The 26,085-nt window shown below is 40.5% G+C and overlaps 1 protein-coding gene across 2 annotated transcripts; it reads right to left on the bottom strand.

Annotated features, from left to right (window-relative positions):
• Positions 1-315: 315 nt before the first annotated feature.
• On the bottom strand, positions 316-26,085 carry PLA2G4F (phospholipase A2 group IVF). Of its 2 annotated transcripts, XR_010374714.1 has the most exons (21): positions 25,878-26,085; positions 21,980-22,052; positions 19,778-19,914; positions 18,337-18,465; positions 16,840-16,880; positions 16,202-16,244; positions 15,370-15,436; positions 14,939-15,108; positions 12,811-12,924; positions 12,274-12,311; positions 11,189-11,324; positions 10,337-10,473; positions 8,135-8,357; positions 7,430-7,544; positions 6,100-6,237; positions 5,508-5,615; positions 4,414-4,608; positions 3,980-4,146; positions 3,165-3,351; positions 1,498-1,867; positions 316-1,388 (listed from the first exon to the last, which is right to left on the bottom strand). XR_010374714.1 is itself a non-coding variant. In XM_064462465.1 (20 exons), exons 1-20 carry the CDS (start codon positions 25,986-25,988, stop codon positions 1,638-1,640), a joined length of 2,559 nt encoding a protein of 852 aa, XP_064318535.1. In that variant the 5' UTR covers positions 25,989-26,085; the 3' UTR covers positions 316-1,637. The 2 variants fall into 2 exon arrangements, 1 of the variants encoding a protein (XP_064318535.1); XM_064462465.1 differs by having other exon boundaries at positions 316-1,867.

Below are 26,085 nucleotides of genomic sequence, written 5' to 3'. Positions count from 1 at the left end.
TTACAAAGAAAAATGATAACATTAAGTTGCTGTTTCTCTTATTTCAGCTTAAGGAAATAAATGCTAAGGACGTAAGTGATATGTCCTTCCAGATATTAAAGGAAGTTTAATCATGCAGATGAAGTCACTGTTTGAAATACCTCTAAAAGATTCCCTTTTGAGCCATGCTTACTCAAAGAGAAGTGTCACAATGAAGAGATAACTATTACTTTCTACTGCTGTGCAGCACCAGTCCAAGAGGGATTTGGTAAGTCACTCTGCCTCTGTCAGGTATCCTGATATAATAAAAGACACTATGCAAATATAGTATTACATTTACTTTTTACTGGAGTAAGGACAAATACCAAGACAAGTGTTCATAAGAAATATTGTGAAAACGCAAACTAGCAAAGTATTTATTAAAAGAGAAACACATTAAAAAATATCAAGAATCATACCCGTTTGAGCCTTTACATCATTTCAGAAATGACAAATTTCCTGTCCCCAGTTTTCAAACACAGAATCAGTACAATCAGCTCAGTGTAAAAGCCACAAAAGTAAACAGTGTTTGCTTGCCACCCTTTTGTACGAGATACTTTCCAACTGCATAATTCAGTACCTTTTCTGAGCCTTCTGCAAAGTGAGGTGAATTCTATCCCAGAGCATAACAGCATCTGACATTAGTCATTCACATTCATAACATGTGCCTACCTTGAATATTGATGTTTCTAAAATATACAGACACACATAGAAATTCCTTGAACAAAGGTCTGGCTGAACTGCAAGCCCAAGTGTAAGGAAAAAAAACCCTAAATTCAGACTTTTCAAAAGGAGCCTTCCTTCCTCTTCCACAGAAAGACGACATTTAATATAGCCTTTTTAAAGTTTCATCAGCGCGTGATGATCAAACTGTAGGAAGAAGAAACAACCCCATGATGTGCCTTTAATTGTTAAATATAAAAAAGGGAAATATTATTTCCTCAAAAACAAATGGCTACCGAAGTAAGGTACTCTATATTGAACTTCTGGGAGACTAAAAGCCATTATAATCCTTAAGAAGGGTAGGAAAGAAATTTCACAGAGATCTTTGAAACCATGAATGACAAAAATTGAAAACAGGTAATGACTGTTCAATCTTGAAAGTGCATGGGCATCAGCCAGTAGCAAGTTGAAAGCAAAAGGACACACCTTCCTTTCTCTGTGCATAGTTATAGTCTGTGGAGTTCCTTGCCAGATATGTAAATCATAAAAGTTCATAGAGGGAGGTTCAAATAGAGGAATCTGTGTTTCCTCAAATACCACTGCACCTTTGACAAAAGGAGGTGCTTTACTCAAGTGGAATTTGGAAGATTATTATCCAGATGCTTGAACCATTTGACTAGATTTTCCTAGTCATCTGGTATCAGCCACTGTAAGATGAGACACTGGATTAGATAATTCCTCATTCTTCCCCACATGACAAAGCAACATCCGTGTTGTACTATACATCCCTTGAGTTTTTGTAAGAGCATCTGTTACCTGGAATGATTTTTCAGTGTCACGTGTGCTACTCCCTTCCCAAGAAGACAGTTTCCAGCTATTAGTTTTCAGTATTCTGTCTTGAGCCACATGGCTTTCGAACGCTGCAGCCTGTCTGTATCCTCAGCTAGAGAAGCTGCTCATGTATGGGACGTATTGATGACTTTCTTCAACTTTCTCCTTTGCAGAGCCAAGTTTAGGGTTTTGAAGAGAGTGTCCTTGCTGTTCAGAACATTGTAGCGATTCACTTCCACTAACCTGCTGAAATCGTATGGCTCAAAGGTGAAATTTAGTGTACGGTAAGGAGAATCTTTTGCCCCAATGATGAAGTCACCAAAGGATTTATCATCTTCTGACTCACGTTTAACTCCTGCAGCAAGGAAAAAAAAAAAAAAAACCAAAGAAAAATAAACCAGCAAAACCAACAAGAAAACATGACAAAAACACAGCTGTGACAGACTCGTTTTAGTTGGATTCTGCAAGGATGAAATCACAGATAACTCTGTTGAACCTTAACTTTTTCCCCAGAGCTCCTCCTCAGACATCTCAGCTCCTTCAGGATCCAAAATGCTTGGAAGCTGAAGGTAAAACAGTATTATCCTTTCTACTTCTACTAGACTCCAAATACAGGACTAAAATACATTTTCATTGTGATAAATTGATAATCATGGATGCACTAAACATTCTCAAAATAGGAAATACGAAGCTCAACTCTTCCTGGAAGTGCTGTTCTACACTACAATAAGAGACACTAACACCCTGAGTTTTAGCACCCTACCACTTGCTTAAATTTAAATACTAATTTTGAAAAATGAACGTGAAAGTAATCTGCTAAAAACACTTTCACTTGTTGCTATTATAGAAATAGCAGTCTTGAGCCATATTCAAAGCCCAACACTTTGAAACTCTTCATCGTTGATGAGGAAACACAGCCAGGGCCTGACAATCATTATAGTATTAATAGAGATAGCATTAACAGAGTGCCTTAGATCTCCCTTGCCTGCGTCAGCTGTGCACATTTTTTTCTATGTATTCCAAAGGTTTTCTTCAGGTTGCTGTTTCCTGCCAGCTGGGAGAAATAGGACATTGAATTTTGTCTGTCTCTTCTTAAAGTTATAGCTCTACGTTTCATCCCAGTGCTCTTATTTGATAGACTTATGGTGATGAATATAGACTAAGGCCCACCTCAATGAAGCAAGGATCATTTATCACTTGACCTTACACTACAAGGGCACAGGCCACTTAGCACTGAGTTACATGATCTGACATACGGATCGGTCCCCAACACTTCGCTGCTTAGTGGTTTATTCATATCGAATAAACAAATGAACTTATTATTTAATCTGATTTATAGTACTTTCCTATATATTCAGAGTAACTAGAAGTAACAACATCAGGTATCAGGGCAGAAACGTTCAGAAAGAAGCAAAAATATTGCCTGATTTTGATTCTTTCAGCCTTTAGATTTTTTTTTTTGTCAGGCTCTTTTCCCACTCTCCCTTCCAAAAAAGCAGTGAAAGCTGATTCCACCTTAAGTGAAAGTAACAATTTAATAATTACAGGGTAATACCAAGAAGAATGAAAGGAGGGACACTGACCCCACTGAATTTTCCCTGCCAACACACCCAAAGGATTGTAAAAATAGCTCTAAGATACAGCTTCCTTACCTGGAGCTTTGTATTTCTGGAAGGTATCATTCACCAATGGGAAATGGAGCACAATTGGAGCCTTTGGATTATCATCATCCACAAACATGTAACACTCTTTTGGCTTCTTTTCATCATCTTCACTCAATTTGATTTTTGGAAAAGGAATTTCCCGCTCCTCACAGTATTTCTGAGTCAGCTCTAAAACCTGTTGTCAAAGAAAAAAAAAAAATACTTCCAATAGAATACCAGCAACAGCTCCAAGATCATCTAACTACAATCCTCAAAGGGAGAGGGACTTTCACAAAAAGTGACAGAAATTCAACTTCAGATTGGCAGAAACCATTTCTCTGGCTGGTGATACAGAAGAATAATGAAGAGCAGAACTGAGAATTGCTACCGCACATCGACAGTTTGCAGCTGAAACTTTTTATGTTTTGTTACTCTAAATATATTCATCTTGACTTTTCCAAGCTTAAACACTTGTATATACAGAAAATAACTTGTTTGCATGAAGAAAATCACCAACAGACACTTTTCTATTAGAAGCATAAATCTAAGCAACAAGTATTATATAAGCTCAGCAAATACTCTTATTTTAGGTAATAATCTATTCAGGCTTCTGAAACATTGTGAATCTTATTACAGTTGTCACTTTCCATCTCTTCATGACATTCACAGTAAAAAAATGTACAATAATATTTGGAAGAGGTAAGGATTTATTTTAATGCACTCTTTCATTAGTGTTTGTATTCAACACGAACTGATCTGCTGCCACTGTAAATATGATTCTGTGCTTCCATCTCCATGTAATAATGCTCAGTTACGTCCCTTACCTCAAATGGAGCTTCCCAGGAAAAATTGAATGACAAGATAACATCCACATCCCTCTCTGGCTGAAGTACCAAAGGAAAGGGAGAGTTGATAGAAAAGCCACCATCCACTAAATACAAGCTCTCTTCCATGGGGGTCAGTCGGTTGGGAAACGCATCCAGATGAGTGCCTAGAAGACACTCCAAGTAACTATAAGAAGAAGAAAAGACATTCCAACATGCACATTCATCTGAGATTGACCTGCAAAATCTGATGATAAGCTTGCCTCATATGACAGAGCATACACAGCGGATCAAATTTTTTGCCATGGTGAAAGAAGGGGTAAACCCCTTGATTTCAGAGGACCGAAGTCAAGCTCACTTATGTTCTGTAACATGGACTGTTACAGAATATTAACACACTACTTTATATCCCAGATACATACAGACTCATTTACCTCTCCAAGCCACAAATTTCTTGATGTTAACATAATCTCTATGAAGATACAATCCCTGCATGAAGTTGAAGGTTTCTCCACATGTGACCCGGGACTTGAAGAAGTCCTGAAAAACTTGTAACAAGGGGCCCCCAGGTATAACCAAGCGAGTCTTCAGTCGTGTTGGATCTCGGAAATGGAATCTTCGGCAGTCATCTGCAGAAGCCACAGAAGGATGCAGAGCACACAGAAAATGCTTGTCCAGCTCCAACATTTCAATCAGACTTTTTTCTACAATATTTAACCAGCTTTCCTAAGGCTGAATTTGTCCTCTAATAAAAAAAAGTATTGCAATGAAATTTAAATGAGCTACATATTCTATAGTTGGATAATTTACCTGCCCCGTTTAACGGGAATAGCATTACTTATAAATTGTCCGCTTTCATTTCAAACCCACACAAAGAAAGCCTTGTTACCTAGTGATGACCACTTCTGCCACATAAGACAGTCATCCACACACAGTAGCATTTATAGTTACAACAAAAGCAGGGGTGGGGGGAACTAGGACTGCAAAAACGTAGAAGAAAAAAACCTCTCCCCCCGCTACTTACTATAAGGCTGTAACTATAAACCTGAGCAAGTCTCAGCCTTTAATACGCTTCCTTTTCACTGCTAGGGAGGCACTGTACCAATGGAGAACAATGCATAAACATACAACCAGATTATCCGAGACTACAAAAATCAGGCCAAGGAGGAAACTGACAACCTATTTTCCACCTCCTCCTTAGCAGTCCAGCTTCTATTCTTCCTATTCTCATGATTAAGACCCCTGCACTGTAATATGCATTTAAAACAGCTTCCAGAACTAGCCCAAATTTATAGTCAAAGTCAAACACAAAATTTAAAAAAAAAGGAGGAAGAGACAGTGGACTGAAAAACTGTAATTACACTCTTAACTATACATGCGATGGGAGGGAATAATGCACAGGGCAACAGATTTGTCCAAAAGTATCCATTATGCTAGTCTTGAAAACTACACACAGCACATTTTCGATTCCCATTCCAAAAACCAGGAATCTTTCGAAAAATCCTACTATTTTAATGTATGTTCTTACCTACAATTTTGATAACATCTTTGAAAGAATCTAGAAAGCCCAGTCCTATACCAACCACCTTCAGGCAGATATCATCCAGGCTTGCAGCAAAAGCACTGCCCCACATTCCTGCAGGAGAAATATGGAAGAATTTAATACTCAAAAGGCTTTTCACAGTGTAATGAAAAGGCCTATAATTCAGCTGACGTTTGTCATGAGAGAGGGCTGCCACTTGACCCCTACTGTTCTAACAGGTGCTGTTTGAGTTTAAACCTTTGAGTTAATCATGTAACAAAAATTTTGACGTAATAATACAATGCAGAAACTCCTCCAAGAGAAAAGCCCTTCTATCAGCAAGCTGGCAAGAGAACAGGAAGACCTAAAGCAGAATTTTGACAGGCAGCTCATAATAGAGTCTTCTTGCAGACTCAGGACATCAGACTGTAATACACTATGAACCTACATCTAAAACTTCGGCAGAAGATTTGACATTTTTCCCTTCTTGAAATACTTTAGGAAGGGACAAAAAGGCATGGGTTTAAGTTGATGAGTCCCAAAAGCTGCACAGCTCCTTTCCATCTCCCCGTTTTATTCATTATTGTAAGACCCACACCTTGTAGAAAACAAATCCTAGGCTCTGGACGTTTCTGGACAAGCCGTCCCATGAAGAACTCACTGTCGAAGTCCTCTGTTCGGACAAAAGCTCCGTATTTGCGAAATCCAACTTCATAGGGAGTGAACTCACACCATTCTAAGAACAAGCCAATAGGATATTTACTCGTGTCAGAATAAATGTGTGAACAGAAATCAAATTAGTATTTTCACTTAAGGAAGACTCCGTTCTGGAGTCTCCCTCCACTTCTTTCACCATCAGTATGGATTTCCCTGCCACTCTTCTCAGTAAGCCTCTATCTTACACATGATTAATAAAAACTCTTGAACAGGCTTTCACTGACTAAATATTGACTAAATACAACCTCCTTTTTCCCTAGCTTGGGGGGGGGGGGGGGGGGGGGGGAGGCAGGTGGAATCAAATCTCATTTTCTCCGTCTTGCTTTTGTTACTGCAGAAATAACTTGCCTATTTTCCTTCCACTTCAAACCAGTCTGATGGCAAACCTTTCGTATCACAAATAGAAGCTACTTCACTTCTCAGCCTTTCTTCACACTACTAACCATCTCTCAGCAACTATTACAGTACTGACTTGAAAGCTCAGTTAACCCACTGTGTCAAGACTTCACTGTCTGCATATCAAAGTGTCCCCTCATGCTTGAAAGCTTTCCACAAATATTTACAAATCAAATTCATTGTCATACACACACACTCAAGAACAAAAAACAAACAAAAAAGTCTCATAGTGATACACAAAAGGACACAACCTTTGGTGTTCATGTCTCATTGTGTCTATCCTCACTTGTTGCAACATATTTAAAGTTTCAGGTGACCTGGAATAGGACTGGCCTTCATTTTCTACTGTATTTTTATAACCAGCAAGAACCCAGGCTGCTAAATACCACAGTTTTGATGATGCATGCTACAAGGTTGCCAATCCATCATTTTACATTAAACCTATACAAATTAATTACCTGAGACTGTAAAAGAAAGAAGGTCACCTAATCACCAAGGACTTCAGTTCTCCAATTCAGACACAGACTCGTGTATTATACATATCTTCCCTCTCAGCTCCTGAAAATTTCAGGCACTTTCTAGCAAAACACGTGGAGTGGACAGCAGATTTGAATCTAATTTCTCTATTACAGCCATGAAGAAGATATTTGCGATCAGGATAACACTGCCGATCAGTATCCTATTGCACCTCTTGCACTGCAAACTGCTGCTTGAGCCACATTTCCTGTTGCCAGCTACTCACTACCTAAGGAACTAGATAGGTGAAAGGAATTAATTGATTTTAGCAAACAAAAATAAATTTGCCATGTTCATACCTGCAAAGTCATCACTGCTAATATTGGGTCTCACATTGACAGCTGCATAGATAGGATAGGGGTTCTGGGCCCATTTCACTGCTTCTTGTTGATCAGACAGCTTTGATGGATCTTCCTGGTCACAAGCAATGAAGGAGAAGCACACTTTAGTCAGGTAAGTTCTGTACCCATACTCTGATAACTTGAAGCTGTTGCTTAACATCTCTGACTAACAATACTACTAATTCAAAATCCCTTTTCCTCCTGCTGACCATGCACATGGTTAGATTTTGCCAGAATATTCCTACAGTTGCATATTTAGAGAGTCTGGTGTTATTAATAAACTACTTACTCCTCTGATTTCTGGTTACAATTAGCACAGCAAATACTGCACAGTAACATCATTTTGCAAAACCAACATCATTCTCTCAGGCTTACCCTGCCCAATACAAAAACTCTTCATTTAATAACAGTCATTCCAAATAAACACTCCATTTTTCTATAGCACCAATATACATTATTTCAAAATTCTTTACTGAAGAAGGTGCTGGGAAACCCGGGGCAGAAGGAGATGAGAACTCCTTATGTTTATTCCACAACACCATATATTCCATAACAGCTCACAAAAGGTAGAGAGTAACTGGTTTCTTGACACAACACACATGCATGGCCAGGGCTCCAACCTGGAAGACAAACAGCAGGACACATCCAAACGTGAACTCTTACCTTCTGTTGTAGGAAATATTCCACAATAAGGCCCCATAAATCTGTAAAGGAAACTTTCCTTCCACTAATCTCCATTGCATTCAGCTCCTGGAAATAGTATTTCAGTCGTTCTGGGGAAAATGCCCCTGCTTTGCTGCTGGACACAGTACTCTGAGCTCTTCTGATTGCATCTTGAAGGTCTTTCCGTGACCACTCAGGGTCTTGATACAATGTCGATAAACACCTGAAAATGGTTATATTAATGTCATCAGTAATAGTGACCCTCACGTAAACAATAATTTTAGCTAGTTATAATTAGTGCTGCAGCACTGAACAAGAAGTTTGAGAAGTCCAGCTAAAAGATAAAACATCATGAAGAGAAGAAGACATCATCATAATGCATCTCTGAACTCTAAAACATGATGAAAACCCTGACACTTACTGGACAACTTCATCCTGATTGCTAACCTACCTTTCAAGGATGTTCCAAGCATCATGTGCTAGCACACATGAACCAGTTCATGAATAGGAGTTAACTCCAGGCCATAACAGAATCACAGAATGGTAGGGGTTGGAAGGGACCTCTGGAGATCACCTCATCCAACCCCCCTGCTTGAGAGCAGGCACACCCAGAGCAGGGGGCACAGGAACACGTCCAGGTAGGTTTTATATGTCTCCAGGGAAGGAGACTCCACAGCCTCTCTGGGCAGCCTGTGCCTCTGCTCTGTCACCTTCACAATGAAGAAGTGCTTTCTCATCTTGAGGTGGAACTTCCTATGTTCCAGCTTGTGCCCATTGCCCCTTGTCCCGTCATTGGGCACCACTGAAAAGAGCCTAGTCCCATCATCCTGACACCCACCCTTTAGATATTTATAGGTATTTATGAAGTTCCCCCTCAGTCTTCTCTTCTCCAGGCTAAACAAACCCAAGCCTCTCAGCCTTTCCTCATATGGCAGATGCTCCAGTCCCCTGATCATCTCAGTAGCTCTCTGCTGGACTTGCTCAAGGAGTTCCACATCCTTCTTAAACAGGGGGGCCCAAAATTGGACACAGGACTCCAAATGTGGTCTCTCTAGGGCAGAGCAGAGGGGGAGGATAACCTCTCTCGACCTGCTGGCCACACTCCTTTTAATGCAGCCCAGGATACCATTGGCCTTCTTGGCCACAAGGGCACGTTGCTGGCTCATGGTCAGCTGCTTGTCCACCAGCACTCCCAGGTCCTTCTCAACAGAGCCGCTTTCCAGTAGTTCAGCCTCTAACCTAGTTCCCCCCCAGGGGCAGGACCTTGCGCTTGCTTTTGTTGAATTTCATCAGGTTCCCCTCGGCCCAGCTCTCCAGCCTGCCCAGGTCTCATTGGATGGCAGCACAGCCTTCTGGTGTAGTAACCCTCAGAGACTGGCTGACAGCAAGGGTACTGCTGCATACAGCAATAGAGGCCATAGCCTTCATTAGAACATAGGTCTGATTAAACAAAAAACTAGTTTGGACTACTGGCTATCCACGTGAACAGACGCCTACATTTGTTTGAAAGTCTGTCTCTGAATAAAAAGGGGCAGGCCAGATCACACGGTTACTGGAAGAATAGTAGGTACATAGAAGTTCATTCAACACACAAAGCTCTGGAAGGGAGAATTATACTGCCAGGTTGCACAACTCCTCAGTGAAACCACGAAAACAATGTGTACTTATGAGGGATGATTTCGCCACAAACTTCAAAAACTGAGCTACTGAAACGTACTAGCCACGTCTAACATTTCAGCACATAGCACCTGCTTGCCTTCTGGTGGACTGGAGCAGTTCCTGTATTCAGATGCATGTGCAATTTTGCCAGGCCACAGTACAGGAGCCCACGTGGACATGTTTCCAGCGACTTGCACCACCTCAGTTACCCTCTTGGCAAGAGCAAGAAAACGGGGAAATTTTTTGTAGTCAGGGCTCTGAGGGAACACAGCTGTTTTATTCATGAAATATGTTCTAATATTCAACTGCCAGGCTTGCTAAAGCAGCAGATCCATAAATTTAGCCAGTAGCTGTATAGGTTAGAAGCAATAATGAATCTCAGACTCATTAGGATCCCCATCAGAACTAACAGGTGAGAACTGATACAACATTTGACTTCCTTGTCTGTCTACAGATGGCACAAATGCAGTTTTGGCCTTATTTTGCATCAACACTACCACATTCAAGTATAAGTTTCTGGAATCAACACTGCATGTAACTTACCAAGTAGAGCCAGAAATCCCACACAGATATATTGCAGCATCCAAAAGGCCCAGCTGCTGAAGCCCAGCAAGACTACCATAGAACGATGTCAGCGCTCTCATCCCACCTCCAGACCCCAGTACCGCTACGACTGGAACCTGCAGACAGCAAACTCAGGAGTCAATGACAGACACTGCCAATAAATTACAGAACCAATCCCATTTAGGTCTCATTCTTATGAGAATAAGAGATAAAATTTCTATTTACATTTCAAGTAATTTCAAGTTTGATTTCAACCAGAACTCCCTTCTTTTCTTTGTAATTAAAATACATTGTTTACTATAAAACAGCAGTGTCATCTTAGGGACAGTAACTTGCTGAAACTGTTATGTATATTATAACACATTTACTTGCATTCTATACAATATACACATAAGAACAAAAAAAGCCATCATTCTTATAACAGCACTCAAAGATCACAGAGCAAGGTATCGCACTACCTAGATATAAGTGTCCTCAAATCAGCAATTAGGAAGCTGCTCCTGTGGTCTGAGCTTCAACTTAACCATTCTGACACAGACTTTCCAATCACAATTCAGAGCTCAAAGCCCAAGATACAAGAGTTCAACTAAAGAAAGTACATACGTTCTGAAATTTCAACTTTTTGTGTTCCAAAACACACACACCCCCCCTCAAAAATATTAGAAATAACATTTGAGACTTTAAAACTGAAACATCACAGGGATCTCTCTCACACCATGGTGAATGCAAACCATGTTTTCTGTTGGTTATGGACAAAGAATCCTATAATACATAATTACCAAACAAGCACAAAGGATTTTACATATCTCATTACAGCATCATGCTCAATACCTCATCTTTTGGAGGGGATTCCTTTAAGTGAAGAGTCTTCCACAGTGCTTCAGAAACTATTTTCTTCCTTTTGTCCAAAAATTCTCTCTCCTCCTTACAGAGGTCAAAACCCAGACGTATATCAAGATCCCAAGGTCTGAAATAGAAATTAGAACAAAAATACCTAAAATTTTGGAGGATTTGTAATTACCAGGGAAAAGCAACTTCTGTGAACACACAATTTAGGTGCTGATCTGAATCACTGGATTAAACTCTTAAATGAAGTTTTAGTGTATGTTTATGCACCAGCTATTCTGTAACAACAGCTTTTGGAATTAAAAATTAAACTTCTCCCTATTGTCTTTCTCCCTTAATATCTGAATACAAAGCTTGTGTCAAAAAAGTATTCAGATTTAAGTTTCAGGTATTTCACAATGGAAGAAAAGATTCTCAGTAGATGAAGAAGATTGTATAATGAGCAACTGAGATTACTGTGTTGACATAGATGGAGAAATGATTGGAAGAGCAATTTTAAAACAGAAGTTTCTGAACTTAAGAGACAGAAGGGGACAGCAGAATACCAATAAATGTGCTAGGAATTTGTAAAAGGGGAGTAGGATCTTCAGTTAATTACTATATACCCAATAACCCCATCAACTTACTAGCCAACTGCTTGGTTATGTGTGTTTTTCTTTCCTTATCACTCCTCTCTTCCACCCTTCCTCTATTTTATACTTCAAGCTCTTCACACACCAAGATGTCCTTTCCTATTTGTCCACACAGTACTGCACACATTCTGGGAACTATCTGTACCTAACAAAGCTACTTAATGTTTACACCATCAGCTATTTTACATTTAAGTATTAGGAACACAAAATTTTTCAGAGTTCAGCAGGACTGACACCAATCCAATATATAGTATCTGTAAAATTAAGAGTCACAGCCTTCAGAAGAAAAATAACCAAACATATTTTTCTTTAATCTATCCCAAGAATTCAATAGAGACAACAGATCTCCCCAGAACAGCGGGGAGAGTCACTCAGCTCCTTCACTATGAGAATAAAGGTCTTTCTTGATTTTTAGAAGTCTCTGAGGTTCCCACTCACCTCTCTTCAGTTTTCAAACTCATATCCAAACTTTGTCCCTGTGAAAAGAGAGAACACATATCACAACTGATAGCAACTACACAGGTGGAACTAGAGGTTATGACATCAACAGGGTCACTAGATACTAACTAGAACAACATTCTCGCCCACAAAACTACACCTCTGGAACGTCCTTGCACCTGTTTCAGACATTTCAATAGTCTCCACAGAGAACAAAAACATGTAGTCAGAGAGCAGAGGGAAAAAAATTACTTCTTCTGCAAGCTTCTTGCTTTTCTTCCCCTCCGATATTTTTCTTTCATACCTTAACAGATTTTTGCTTTGGAAAGTGATGAAGTTGACATTTATTTTGCAAGACCCAACCATGAAAACATTTTCAGAACAATTGCACTGAGTAATCTCAGTATTTCATTCTAGACATCCAAGAAAACAGCACTCCTAAGAATCATGTGCAGCTTAACTTTCCAAATGTCTATAGGCAATGGGGGAAAACATTATCTCAAGAACGTTAAAACAAGTGCAAAATGTTGACATTACCTCTCCCAGAGAAACAATTCTGTCAACTTTTTGTCCAATAGGAAGGGAATTAACTGGTACAGTCCCCAGTCCTAGAACTGTAGTGTGCTTTTCAATATCAGGATTCATACCATCCTAATAAAAAAATAAAATGTTAGTAGAGGTCTCCAGAAAAGTTAAAGATATGACTTTCATATGTCAAAACAGCAAACAATCTTTAAGATATTTATAACTAAATCTTTACCAAAAGTCTAAGGTTTTTCAAGATCATCCTGTTCTCTGCTTGACAGATCTTTGCTGGGATTATTTCTGTCACTAAAATAGCTTCCTTTCTTTTTTATAGCTGTCTGCCACAAGCAAAAAATCTTCATCTCCAAATAGAAAATTTCCCCCCAAAATAGTTCTGTTCTGACATGTCACAAGCAAACTTGCATTCTGTCTTCAAAGCAGGATTTGGAAAAGATACCAATGAGGCAAAAGCATTAGACACACAGGAAAAAATACCACAAAACAGGAAGTAAGGTAAGGGCCTTAGGGACAAATGGGAGCACACAATTAAAAACATAATCACCTTTACAAGCAGATCAAATTAAAGTTTGCCAAGAAATCTTTGAGTTTTCTCCCATGTGGGATTAGCAAGTAGCAAGCTCTCTTAATACAGCTGTGCAGAGATTCTTAAATTTAAGAGAGGCATATTTTAAAACCCCTCATATCACAGGGCCACAACTCAAACCTACACAGCTTACCAGGTGGGCTGGAGCCTTTACACCCACTGCAGGCCTCAACCCTTGGGAAGAGGTAGCACCTTAAAGAAACAGGTTGTCACCCTTCTCAGCAAGAACTGAAGACAGACAAGGAACTACCCATAGATTTCACAGATGTCTTCTGACCAGAAACAGCTGTCCTGAGTCAAATGTCCCTCTAAGCAAGCAACATTACCATGTTCCTGGCACTCTCCTACCTCCGACAAGACAGAAAAGATCAGACTGGATAGCTTTGAGCCCTACGCCAGCTCCTATAGGAGTACGTTGTTCTAGCTACCAGGAGTGGTTTGGTTGATGTTTACCATGTGGGCCAATCTCCATGGTTGACTTCTACCATGTTTTTGCTTGCCTGGCTCTGAGTTTTTGACTAAAGTCCAGGTGTCTCTCTTCAGCTCATGTTTACCGCCCAATCAATTTCATTGCAAACCTATTCTTCCATATTCCTTTTTGTATTCTCTTCATAGCTATCTCTAGAGTAATCAAGGTAACCATCCGCATTCGTGCTGCGTAACTGCTTGTGGGAATTAATAATATCACAGAATAAATTGCTTCCTTGCTCTCATTTTTGGTTTCTGGCTATTCTGAGAGCAGCCATCACAACAAATATTTAGTCACCCCTATGGGACACAAACTGCATGGGTGCTTGTAGGAACTGTGAAGTGACAGACAAAGCTAAATAAGCCTCCATAAGAGCAATGTGCTCTACAAGTTTCTAGTAGGAAAGACTTGCTATACAGTATCTCAACAGCTGAAAGTAAAGATGCCTTCATGTAGCAAGCATGTGCAGATTCACATTTTTTTAATCCCTAAGTTTGAACAGATTTTAAAATATTGGGGAGGGTGTAATTTTAAGACAAATTCACCTCCTTACCCAATGTCAAAGTTGCTAGGAAAGTCTAACATTTTTATTCCGTTTTTTAATAAAAAAATAGTAGTGTGTAAAAAGCAACGATAGGGAAAAAAATCTCTCTCTGCCTATAAATTCCTAATACATAACCAGAAAAATCTATTCAAGACTAGCTTGTACCCTAGAAATTTTTGATCTGAGCAGTTACAACATTACAGAGTTAAGTTTGATCAAAAAGGTAAACCTGGAAGTAATGAGTAACCTTAATATTAGATGGTTCCTAGCACCACATAGATATAGTACTCCACAAGAAACTTGCTTCCAATGCAGTCTTTTGATATCCACACATACCTGAATAATATACCCAAAACTGACATCCTGGAACAGCTAGAAAAGTCCCTGACTGCCTTCTGATCAAATTAAGGTCATTCAATTTATATTTAAGGACATTTTCATGGACAAAAGGCACTGGTGGTTTCAGAATGGATTTATTCGAAAGTGGGCTGTTAACTTTGTAGGAGTTGGCACAGATGCTTACCTGTAGGACAGATATGGTTTGCTGCAGCTCCACTTGCAGTTCTGGACACATTTCTTTATCCACATGAAAGACAAATGAGATTCCATTATCCTTCTCATTGTCTGGTCTCCAAGGAATACACAACTGCTTCTGATATGCCCCTGGAACAGACAGCTTGACCTCACGGCTCCCTGTGCGTTACAGTAATAAGTTTAGGCCACACAAACCATTTAAATGAACATTGAAAATCAGACACGTTAAGTGTAGCTGAGACTATGAAAACACACTCTCGTGTGGTACTAGTGGAAGTAACCCAGTATTATTTAGTATTAAAGGCAAAACTAACCTAAAATGTCAATTTTGTAAAGACAGATAATCAAGCCTCCCCTTTCTCCCAAGGAATACATATACTGAAAAGTAGATCTGAATTAAAACTCTGCAGGCAGCCCTACCTTGCTGTTTCTCTTTCGCTTTTTCGTCTTTGTTGACCGTGCCTTGCAGAGACAAGCAAGGATGAACCTATGAAAAGAAGAAACCAGCTTTGGTTATGAGGTTTCAATTCACTTTGTTAAAACTTAATCCACCTACTATAGTAGGTTTAGGTTTACAGCTGCAAGCTGAAAAAAAAAAAAATTTAATGAAAACATTAATTATTACTTTTCAAATAAAGAGCAAGTTTTGTTGCAGCATGAAGGGATTACTTGCTCTTCTTTCAAAATCAAAACCACCTTTCCTATTCCAGTTACTAATTTTTTTTGTTACAACCAGTACTTCATAGTTACAAGTTCTCAACACCTGGGGTTTTTCTGTTGTTTTATCTTTTTTAATGCATGTGTAAGTCCCTATTCAGAACCTGTTCAGATCCAAGCAAGTACTTCATCAATTCTGCCATGACTTTCTGTCCTTGGATTGTCCATGTACTCATGAAATTTAGTCTCTGACACCATTCAACCATCAGCTTCCCTTCTAGGACAGCAGGCAAGATATTTAATTGGCCATAATTGCTCTCAAAGATAAAGAAACTACTCCACCACTTGTATCTAAGACTGATTTGCTAAGGGAAATAGGAACACAGACTCTCCTGTGAAATGGTTTGCAGAGCCAAAAAAAAAAAGCTTTTTAAAACAGCAAATTTTAAAAAAGAGAGGCATATGATGGAGACAGTAGGAGCTATTTGGACGTAGGAGTTAGTTGAATTCTCAACAATTCTTGTCCTCTTGCTACTAAAAACATACCTTCAGAAGTAAATCCCAATATATATGTAATTGACTTCTATGTACTCACCACAAGAACTCCATTGGTCAATACCTCTGTAGGGGCATCTGAGCTGTGAAAGGAAGGGATTTAATGCAAATTAGTTTTGTTTTTAATTTGTTTCATCCTACTTTATAAACTAACTGCCTGGATAAGAGGTGGAGGAGAAAGGTTCTCAGGGTGAGAGATCTATGCAAACTAGACCAATACCAAGTATATCTCCCTTCACAGAACAATGGGGGGAAAATACTGAAGAAAAAAATTCCTCTGCAACTATATGCATGTGCTATAAGGTGCCATCTCAGTTATTTTGATAACCTAGATAAATAGGTTAGATGGACTATCAGATGAAGTATTTATTTATTTATATTGCAAGGTTAACTGTGTAAGCTTTCCACTCCTAAGTAACTCATCCACAAAATGTTTGTTTCCTTTGCAGCGCTACCATTCCCACGAAGTCCAGCAAAATTTTGTTTCTTTTTTGGAACCCCAGAAGTTTTGGTGACTGAAGCTTTAAGGATATTTGTAATCGGCCATTGGTGAATGAACTTGAACACCACAGAGAACTGTAAAGCATTAACAGGCAAGACTGTCCCTGCACAGAAAAAGGAACTAAGACAACGTATCTGCAGAGCACAAGTTCAGTCAGGTCTTCAGGTAAGACTCACCATTTCTCCAAGTAAAACTCTACATCCAGCTCTTCATTAGCCTTTGAAAATAAAAGTTGGACACAGGTGACCCTTGATCTTGAATATAATTGAGAGGTTTTTCCTAGAGATTAAGCTGTCTTCCTGTTACGAACTATAGTAACTATTTTTGTTGCTTTTACAAAAGCTCCAGTCAAATTTTGAAAGGTTTAAATTTATGCCTTTTGTTGTCGTTCTTTAAAAAATGCCTCTCCTCCCAGGCATATCCTATATGACCAGGCACATCTGTGTTTGAGGAAACACACACACAGAAGTGAGAGCTGGTGCTCAGATCCACTACTATGCTAATGAGGAAAAACCACCCTCTTCTGGCTCAAGTACCACTGCAGCGCCAACTCTGCAAACACCTTCTACATGACGCTTTGCGCTTCCTCCCATTTATTATTTCAGCAGATTGCACTCCTAGCTCATTGCTGTCTTTGTCTTGTACAGACTTTGATCCAGTCATCTTTTCCGCTGCTATAGTATATAGTAAGTGCTCGATACCAGACCTAACGCAGCTTTTAAAATAACCAGGTAGAAGCCAGTTTGGGTAATTCTCTTTACTGAAGGTGAAGTTTCCAGTTCCATAACTACTGATCAACATTACTTAAGCATTCAGCAAGCAGGACAGAGTTAATGAGAAAAAGGGAGTTATTAAGCCTCTTTCTATGGTGACAAATCATTTAGAGTCCATGTGACACTGACCAACGTCTCCCTGCTAACTGTACCAGTTATTCTGCTTCTGATGACACCCAACAGCGCTTAAGCCCTATTTCTCAAGAAAACACATCATTAGCTCACCTTTAATCCAGACCTATTGTAGCAATGTGTTTGAGGCAGTTACAAAAAAGATCAGCCTGGTGATATGGCTTTAGCTATGCAAAACACGCTGTCGTGTTGCAAGTCCATAAACAGGTGCACAGGGACTGAGAGCAGCTGATACGCACCAATGCAACCCACATGAACCAGAGGTTAAATGCAACTGAACCTATCTCAGGTAAAATAAGCTTTTCTTAAGCTTTTGACTTAATACAGAGGTAACCTCTGCAACGATAAAATTCTTCACTGCAAAGTGGTGATGATCAACTAAATAAGACAGTCTGCAGTCCTCAGAATGACTGCTGACTGCAAGTACCCCTTCATTTTAAGCCTTATTTATGCCCCTCTAGTCACCTGAAAAATCAATTCCCATTGAAGGTGTTTTAACATCTTCTGAAAGACAGCAGTCATCCTAAGTTTCATTTAGTATGACATCCCCAAGACTGTGGAACACACACACACACAAAAAATAATTACTAGGTATTTTAGAAACATCTCAGATGATGGTAAAGCCATATACACTATCATCACATGCTGACACGTTTTCCCCTTCTGGCTTCTACAACTCAGACAGATCATCCAGCATGTACTGCCGGATTTCTATAACAATGAGATGCACCTATTCATAGTTGACCTGGAAAGAAGCCAGGGACTAACCTCAGGGTTCAACCTGAAAGTGCGCAGCAGGGGCTGACCTGGTTTCATGCCCCCTACATCGAAGACAATGGAAGTGAGCTCATCACTGATGAGGACATCCTTATCATAGAGTGTCAATTCCAGAATGTTCTAAAACCAGAAACAAACAGCCTTAGATGAAGAGACAGAAACACTTCCACAAACCTGAGTAGCTGTACAGAATAGACACTTCATGCATTAATCAGTACCCTTCCCCTTTCCCATTCCTGAAGAGAATTCACTGCTTCCAACAGGACTTACAGCATAGTTAAGCAATGAGCTTCTAGTTGACAGTGTTTAGGTAAGTGATTTTTCTGAGCTTCCCAACTAGAGAGAGGCCAGCTGAATGCATGTTGCAGCACTCTCCACCAGCTTCAGGCACAGAGGAAGCAATAGCAATTTCCACTCCTTCGGCATGATTCAGTCCACGACGTTATAGGCACCTATCACTTCCTGCTCAGCCCTGCCTCAGAGCAGGTTAAGTCCAGCCAAAACTAATTGAAATAGACAAAATGAGTACATATGGCACCCAAAAAATAGTCTTGCAGCAACTAGTTTTCAAGGACACAAGACTGAATTTAGAATTGTGCTGGCATAGCCCCGCAGCAGTAACCAGACTGAGGCCTCATGAGCCTGCAGGGGAAGAAGTTCAGACCCTAAAGCTTAGTTTGCTCTTTTCTTACCATTTAAGTCATTACCATTCCACCTGTCACCAACCGTTATGGAAAGGTACCCCACTGAGGGGGATATTAACAGGAAACTAAGCACCTTATTCCTAGGGAGTTATTCAAAACAATAGTGCCATACTAAAAGTTTCCTTCCCTCTACCATTAGTGTCTACTTTGAGAATGAGTGCTGACAATCTCATGATTTTGTTCAATACTCTACTAGGTCCTGCTCAGATAGCAGACAGATACACTGTCTCTAAGAGTTTGAATTGTGCTTTGCTCGATCATAGGAACTGATAACAGAACTTGACTGAACTAGCTAAGTGGCAAAGTGACATGAAATTTAGTTCCCATTAACCTCAATTAGCCACTTCGTTGTGTAAGGCAAGTAGAGCTCCAGGAAGGCAACAGCTACTCCGTGAAAGCAGAAGCAATCCTTAAATAGAAACTTGCTTTTTGAAGGAATTTCCTTGAACTCTACCAGGTAGTAGTAGACTGCCCTTCTTGAGTTGCATCCCAAGGACATTTATGGAAAATTCCAGCTGCAATTTACACAAGAGTGCAGTTACAAACTGCTGTGGTTATCACTGGGCCTGCATAGTACAGCTTTTTGTACCACTGAAGGTGACCGACACCTTATGAGCAACGCTGGTTTTGAGGGTAATAAAGATCCCTTGGTTTTGAATGAAGTATCAGAAGTAAGCCAGTACACAAATGCAGGTAGCCCAACCAGCTCCGCAAAGTGCATTCCTTACCTTGACAGCACTGTGGATTCGATACTGGAAAGTTTCATTCCATTCTGGGTTATCAGAATTGTCAACAACCTGAGTTCGGGAGACTACGGGAGATGCAGTGGGCAGCTTTAGTTCCACATAGCAGTCTGCCTTGGACACTAGAGCAGAGAATGTAGAGCCACACATCAGACAACTTTAATCAAACATACTCTTTCCCATGAGCTCCTCATTTTCTAGATCTCATTGCATCACAAAAATGTGCAAATTTAAGGCTGACCTTGTAAAGCAAAAGCCTTTAATGAAGTATACATTAAACAGCAGCAGTTTGAACATTAGGTACCTGTATTTCTTTTTTCTGGTTCATCCAAACCACAAAGCCCTTAATAAAAGGGACTACTATACAAAGTGAGGAAGAACTTTTCAAAAAATATTACTGTTGATATTGGGCCCATTGCCTCTTGTTCTGTCACTGGGCATCACTGGAAGAGTCTGGCTCCATCTTCTTAACAGCCTTTCAAATACTTGTACGCATCAATAAGATCCCCCTGAGCCTTCTCTCTGCAGGCAAAGGAGTCCCAGATCTCTCAGACTTTCCTCATAAGAGAGATAATCCACTCTGTTTACAGTCTTAGTGGCCCTTCAGTAGCTCCAACATCTCTCACAGCAGAGAGCCCACAACTAGACACAGTACTCCAGATGCAGCCTCACCAGTGCCAAGGATCCCTTTGCTCGTTCTGTTGGCAGTGCAGCCCAGGATACCGTTAGCATTCCTTGCAGCAAGGACACATTGCTGGCTTTTGGACAGCTTCCTATCCACGAGGACCCCCAGGTCCTTTTCTGCAAAGCTGTTTTCCAGCCTAGCGGCACCCAGCAAACGCTGGTGCACAGGGTTGTTCCTCCCCAGATGCAGGACCTCCACTTCTTTTCGTTGAACTGCATGAGGTTCCCACAAGCCCACTTTTCCAGACTGTCAAGGTCCCCCCCGGATAGCAGCGTGACCCTTTGGTGTACCAGTCACTCCTCCCAACTTTGTAACGTTGGCGGACTTGCTGAGGGTGCACTCTGCCCCATCACCCAGATCATCAGTGAAGACATTGAACAACATGGGACCCAGAATTGATCCCTGGGTTACACAGCCAGTTACTGGCTTCCAACTAGATTTTGTACCACTGATCACCACCCTCTGAGCTCTGCCATTCAGGCAGTTTTCAGTCCAACTCCCTGCCTGCTCATCCAGCCCATTCTCTGTGAGAATCTTAATTTGAGACAGTTTCAAAAGCCTTACTGAAGTCTAAGCAGACTATATCCACCCACTGCTAACCCTCATCTAGTTTGAACAGGAGCTGAGCTTTTTGTTTCCATTCCATGAAAATAACTGATTGTCTCAGAGTCTTTCCTTCTTCCAGTTAAGGCCCTTTAACAACACAAGTATGGGAACCATTTCTCACTCCAGTTGGACAGAAAGGCCTTCTCTTCACAGTGTGATTCTAGCCCTCAGCCTTTCAGGATGTTTTTCCATTCCCTGGACATTCATTTAGCATTCCAGTAGTTTGATATTGGATGCCAGATATAAACTTAAGGCAGGCAGACTACCTTACTGTATTAAATCTGAAGAAATTCAATTTCAAATTAGTTGTAAAGATCCAAATACCCCAAACAGCCCTGAGAGCTTTACTCATCATTGATACATAGGCGAAAGGGAATATATATCATGCTATAAAAAAACAGGATGAGGTAAAAAGCAGTGTTTTGGAATCAGGCAACCACTTACCTCCTTACAAAGCTTCAGTGACATAAACAAAATGGTGCACACGTGAAAGAAAGCACTGAGAAAAACATTTGGAAGCTAGAATTGAGAAGTGGTACTTCCAGGTGCAAAACGACTGTTCAGCAGCAGCAATGGTGAAATTTGCCATGACCGGAGGGCTGAAGCCAGATAAAGGAACAAAGAATGGGCCACAGTAGGACATAAAAAGGAGCAGGGAAGTAAAAGCTTACCAGGACTTATCTGACCTTGTTCTGCAAAGTAGCAGGGTTAATCTACAGTTTGGCCTCACATCAAGCCTTTAAAACATATATAATACTTTACAAGAGAAGCCTTTGTTCAGATATAAAGGCAATATACTATGTGTAGGTAAAAAGTTCCCGTAACAATGCTACCTGTGCTACAGGTATGCACTGAACAAAACATCTGTTTTCATAATACCTTGAATAAATACTTACACAGATCTGTGCCCTTGATGTTTCTGGCTCGGAGGACTTTTACTGTTAGGTTGTAGTGAGGGTGCTTCTCCCACTGAAAAGAGAGGAACAAGCTCAGCATGTAACAACTGCAATGCCTGTTCTATAGCCACACTAGTATCAGTCCAGAGGAATGGATCAGACCAGTCAGCCCAAAATAATCTATTAATGAGTCAATTTGGGACATACACAGTGCTTTCAGTGTCTTGGAGGAAGATGAAAGGAGTCTAGAAAGAAACTCAATTCCCTTTCAGCATGGCAGTAAGTGATGTCTTAAGGTAACTCCTCATGGACTAAAAATAAATACCATATTTAGAGTTTCCTCTAATTATAGATTACTTTTGAATTACTCCTGTTGAAGGATAAACAGATACTGAAGCTGCCCAAATAGTTTTATTCATTACTTGGCTAGTTTAAGAGCACTTGTCAAGGGCACGCGCATGCTTGAGTAATAGCAGACTTGGCGAGAATCTTAACAGCATGGTCTAAAGGCACAGAAAGGGTATGCTGTTTACAATAAGGAAATAACCTGCTTTCTTGTAGGAACACATGCTTCACAGCAGCTTGAGCAAGAAACAGCAAACCTTAAATTCCTATTCATTCTGGACTGTTACTGGTATCAGCACTCTAGACGTGCTGCCACTTCACCAGCATAGATCAAAATGTAATCCTTGTTCTTGAAAGCTTCTGGGAGGCTATTTTTGGAAAGTAATATTAGATGTGAAGAGGAAAGAAAAGCCTGGCTGAATCCTGAAGATCATGAAGGAGAAGTGGGGGGAGGTCAGGGGAAGACAAGAGAAAACAGCTTGAAGGGAATTAGTGCAGAGACTGGACAGAAGCAATTGCATACAGCTCATGAACAGAATGGGGTTCTGCCTCATTTCCATCAGTTATGACACAATCCTGGCCAGCTAAGAACCCTTTCTATTCTAAAATCACATTGCAAAATGCTTTCTACAAGTGGTCACTACTTCACTTTCATCATTTTCTACATGGTTGGCTTGAGACCAGAATTTAATTTCAGATACACTAAGTATTCATCTACAACTGAATCAACAGGATCTTTGCTTACAAAATGCTGCATGTTGCCAAATATTATGCAAAAATTTAGGCCCTACATATCATTAACTAGGATCACAAGAAAACCCAGCTGCCAAATTAAATTTGTGCAAATAAATTCCAATTATACTGTTATTACTCCTAAAGGACTTTTATTTGCAGCATCAACATGCAGAAGATAGTCCTTCCCTCATTTGTTTCTGGGAACAAGACATGCCTTTACATCTAATTTCAGCATGAGCTCTATCCTTCAGATGCTAGTTTTTCTTCTTTTTTAAACCTTTTCTAATCATCTCTATTTTGTTCAATCACTGACACTAGTTTCTCAAGCAAAGCCTGACCTCCTTTCTACCTTGTCAAGTTGGGGAATAGACTACAGAGAGAAATTCAAGATTGCATAAGTTATTCCTATTGCATAGGTATTCCTATTGCATAGGTACATAGGTGCTGCAACTTTTCAGGTTGTTGAGAAATGAAGCTACGTGATCACACCCCCACTACTGTCAAAGCAAGCCTCACTCATGTAGCCTGACTATCACCTGAAATTCAGATACAGAGAAATTCAGCAGAGGAAGCATTGAGCCCACTTAAGACAGCATATCCCTCTTCTACTGCACACCATCTGTCAACATACAGTTACATGTTCAGAAGAAAGCCTTTTCCAAAGGTCTCTTGCAACCGTTGATTTGCAGTCAGTCACTACATAGCTGAGGAAACATTTTCCACACCCAGTCATAATTTAAGGGTATAAAATGCAACAGACATTTCATTGTGTGCCCAAGCCTGTGCTGTCAATTATGCCACAACCTTCCCATGCGCCTTTTCTATTTATCTTTTAACCAAGGCACAGCAAGGTCTAACATGTTAGAAGATGAGCTTGCAAAGTAATGAAGCGTGAGAGATGCTCTATCTGAACACATCAGGGAAGTCAGGCAAGGAATCTGTATGGGAAATGAACAACAAATAATGACAGTTCTGCCTATAGCTGTGTATGTGACACCATACCAATATAAGTGACAGATGCAAACAACCGATTTCTAGTTTGCAGTTTAACGATTTTTCAGAATCATCCCTCTTCCAGAGCTCAGGAAAGTGCATCTGGAGCAATAAAACCTTGCAATCCTTAAATGAACGTACAAGACTGAATTCTCAAACACACAACCCTGCTAACAACCATCTGTATCTTTCACCTAAAGTGCAGGTGCTGATGCAGCAGCAGCAAGCAACTAAGAGGTTATCCCAGCTACAGGACCCAGTAGTCTTTATTCTCATGTAGCCCAGAACACCTGCCTTTATACAGTAAGTGCTGGAATCCACTCCACATCTCTCAGTGGATGTGGAGGACTCAATAAACATGCCAGTTTCATTACAGAAACGTTGTCAATAGCAAATTTAAAAATTAACTTCTAAGCCATATTTTCTTTTTTGTTCACTGCTACCATGCAAATCAGGTACCTCAAAGAAATGTTCAATTTTCCAAGGGAGCACTTCCCCCCCTGCCACCTTGTTTCTGCTCCCAAATAAACACTGCTGCCCATAATCCCCTTCCTCTGTATTTCAGCCATGGTACCACTAGTTTGCTTTTAAATCAAAAAATCAAGCTCCTGGCTTTCCTAGGCACACCTTGCATTTTCCCTCCTCCCCCAGACAGGTGCACCCACAGTCACAAAAGGAAACTTCAGACCCAGCCCTAAGAACCACGGTCTTCTGTAGGGCAAGTTTTACAGTCAGGTGCTATGAGCAGTGCAAGCAGCTCAGTTTTACAACAGCAGTGGCAAGCACTGGGCTTGCTCTCAGTTTATATTGTCTTTACACGTGTCAAACTAAGGGTAAGCTTTGGCAAGTTAAAGATATCATATTGAATGCACCTACAAACCCAAAAGGGTGATCTGCTGCCCCTCTCTTTGTCCAATTCCTATTAACTAGTCAATACAAAACCTCTCCCTACTGGCCAGCACAACTTCACTAAGTAGTATTTAATTTTTTATGTAGCGAGCACCTGAAATACCACATCCAGTGGTTTACTGGTTAATGGAAAACACAGCAGGCTAACACTAGTCTCTTCTAACCTGATTTCCCAAGTACTAAACACCACAAAGAAAAGAGGTCAACACGACAACTTTTCTCACAGCATGCTTGCAGAAGGGCATACAGGCAGCAAACCATCTTGTGACATTTAAAGGTCACCTCAATTTTAAGCTGGGGGGGGGGGGGGAAGACACGTGATCACATATCCCGCCTCCTAAGCAAAGGCTCCTTAACAAACAGTTTAGTGCAATTCAAAATTGAGGTTATTGGCCAGACCATCTTATGCAATGGAATGATTATAAACCATTTAAAGGACAAGCACATTGAAACCACTTTACCTAATGTGGTTGCACTGCACTGTGAACAGGGGGTGAAGACATCATTAATCTTTAGATTATTAAGCCCTGTGGGATAAGTCAGAGATCAGAAAGGAAAGGAATGGTAATCGAGGATATTTTGCAAGAAAACACATTAGCACCGTTTTGCCTCTACTGATGAGAAGCCCAGTATGCTGGCATTTCCCCCACAACATAGTTGGCACCAGCTTAATCCTGTTCCTCAAAAGCTAAGGAAACAGCGACCTGCTCTGCATTGCCTCACACAGACCCCAACTTTAGTAAAAGCCAGGAATCTACATTAGCGTGGTTATCAAAAATCTCCCCCTTAGGATAATTTTTTTTAATTCCTGCAGAAGTGCAGGACTGGTTTTCCACATGTGCAGCAACAGGAAGCCACTGCCAAACACACCAGCTAAAGAAAGCCATCTCAAGGACAGCGCTACAATTTGTCTTACCCGCCAGTGATAAAACCCAGTCTCTTTCCTCTCCTTCCTTTGGAAAAGCACAGCTGCCAGAAAAGGCAGCGCTCTGGGTGGAAGTGGGCTCCGCAGCACCTCATGGAACATGGGGAAAAAAGTCCTGTCGTTTCTGCAGAAAATCTGACAGGGAAACACAGAAAATAAGAGTCCCCGAATGCCTGGCCGCAAAGGGCTGCTTGCTACA

The sequence above is a fragment of the Phalacrocorax carbo genome, chromosome 10, assembly GCF_963921805.1.
Source record: "Phalacrocorax carbo chromosome 10, bPhaCar2.1, whole genome shotgun sequence".
In the NCBI taxonomy this organism is placed as follows: Eukaryota; Metazoa; Chordata; class Aves; order Suliformes; family Phalacrocoracidae; genus Phalacrocorax; species Phalacrocorax carbo.
This window is presented reverse-complemented; position numbering and strand designations above follow the sequence as displayed.

Bases quoted from the DNA above. Each gene is read 5' to 3' on its own strand.
- PLA2G4F (XM_064462465.1), bottom strand. From the start codon at position 25,988: ATGTTCCATGAGGTGCTGCGGAGCCCACTTCCACCCAGAGCGCTGCCT. The intron at 12,925-14,938 runs GTAAGCATCTGT...TTTTTTTATTAG, and splicing joins AAACCATATCTGTCCTACAG to GATGGTATGAATCCTGATAT. The intron at 1,868-3,164 runs GTAAGGAAGCTG...TCCTTGCTGCAG, and splicing joins CCAGAAATACAAAGCTCCAG to GAGTTAAACGTGAGTCAGAA.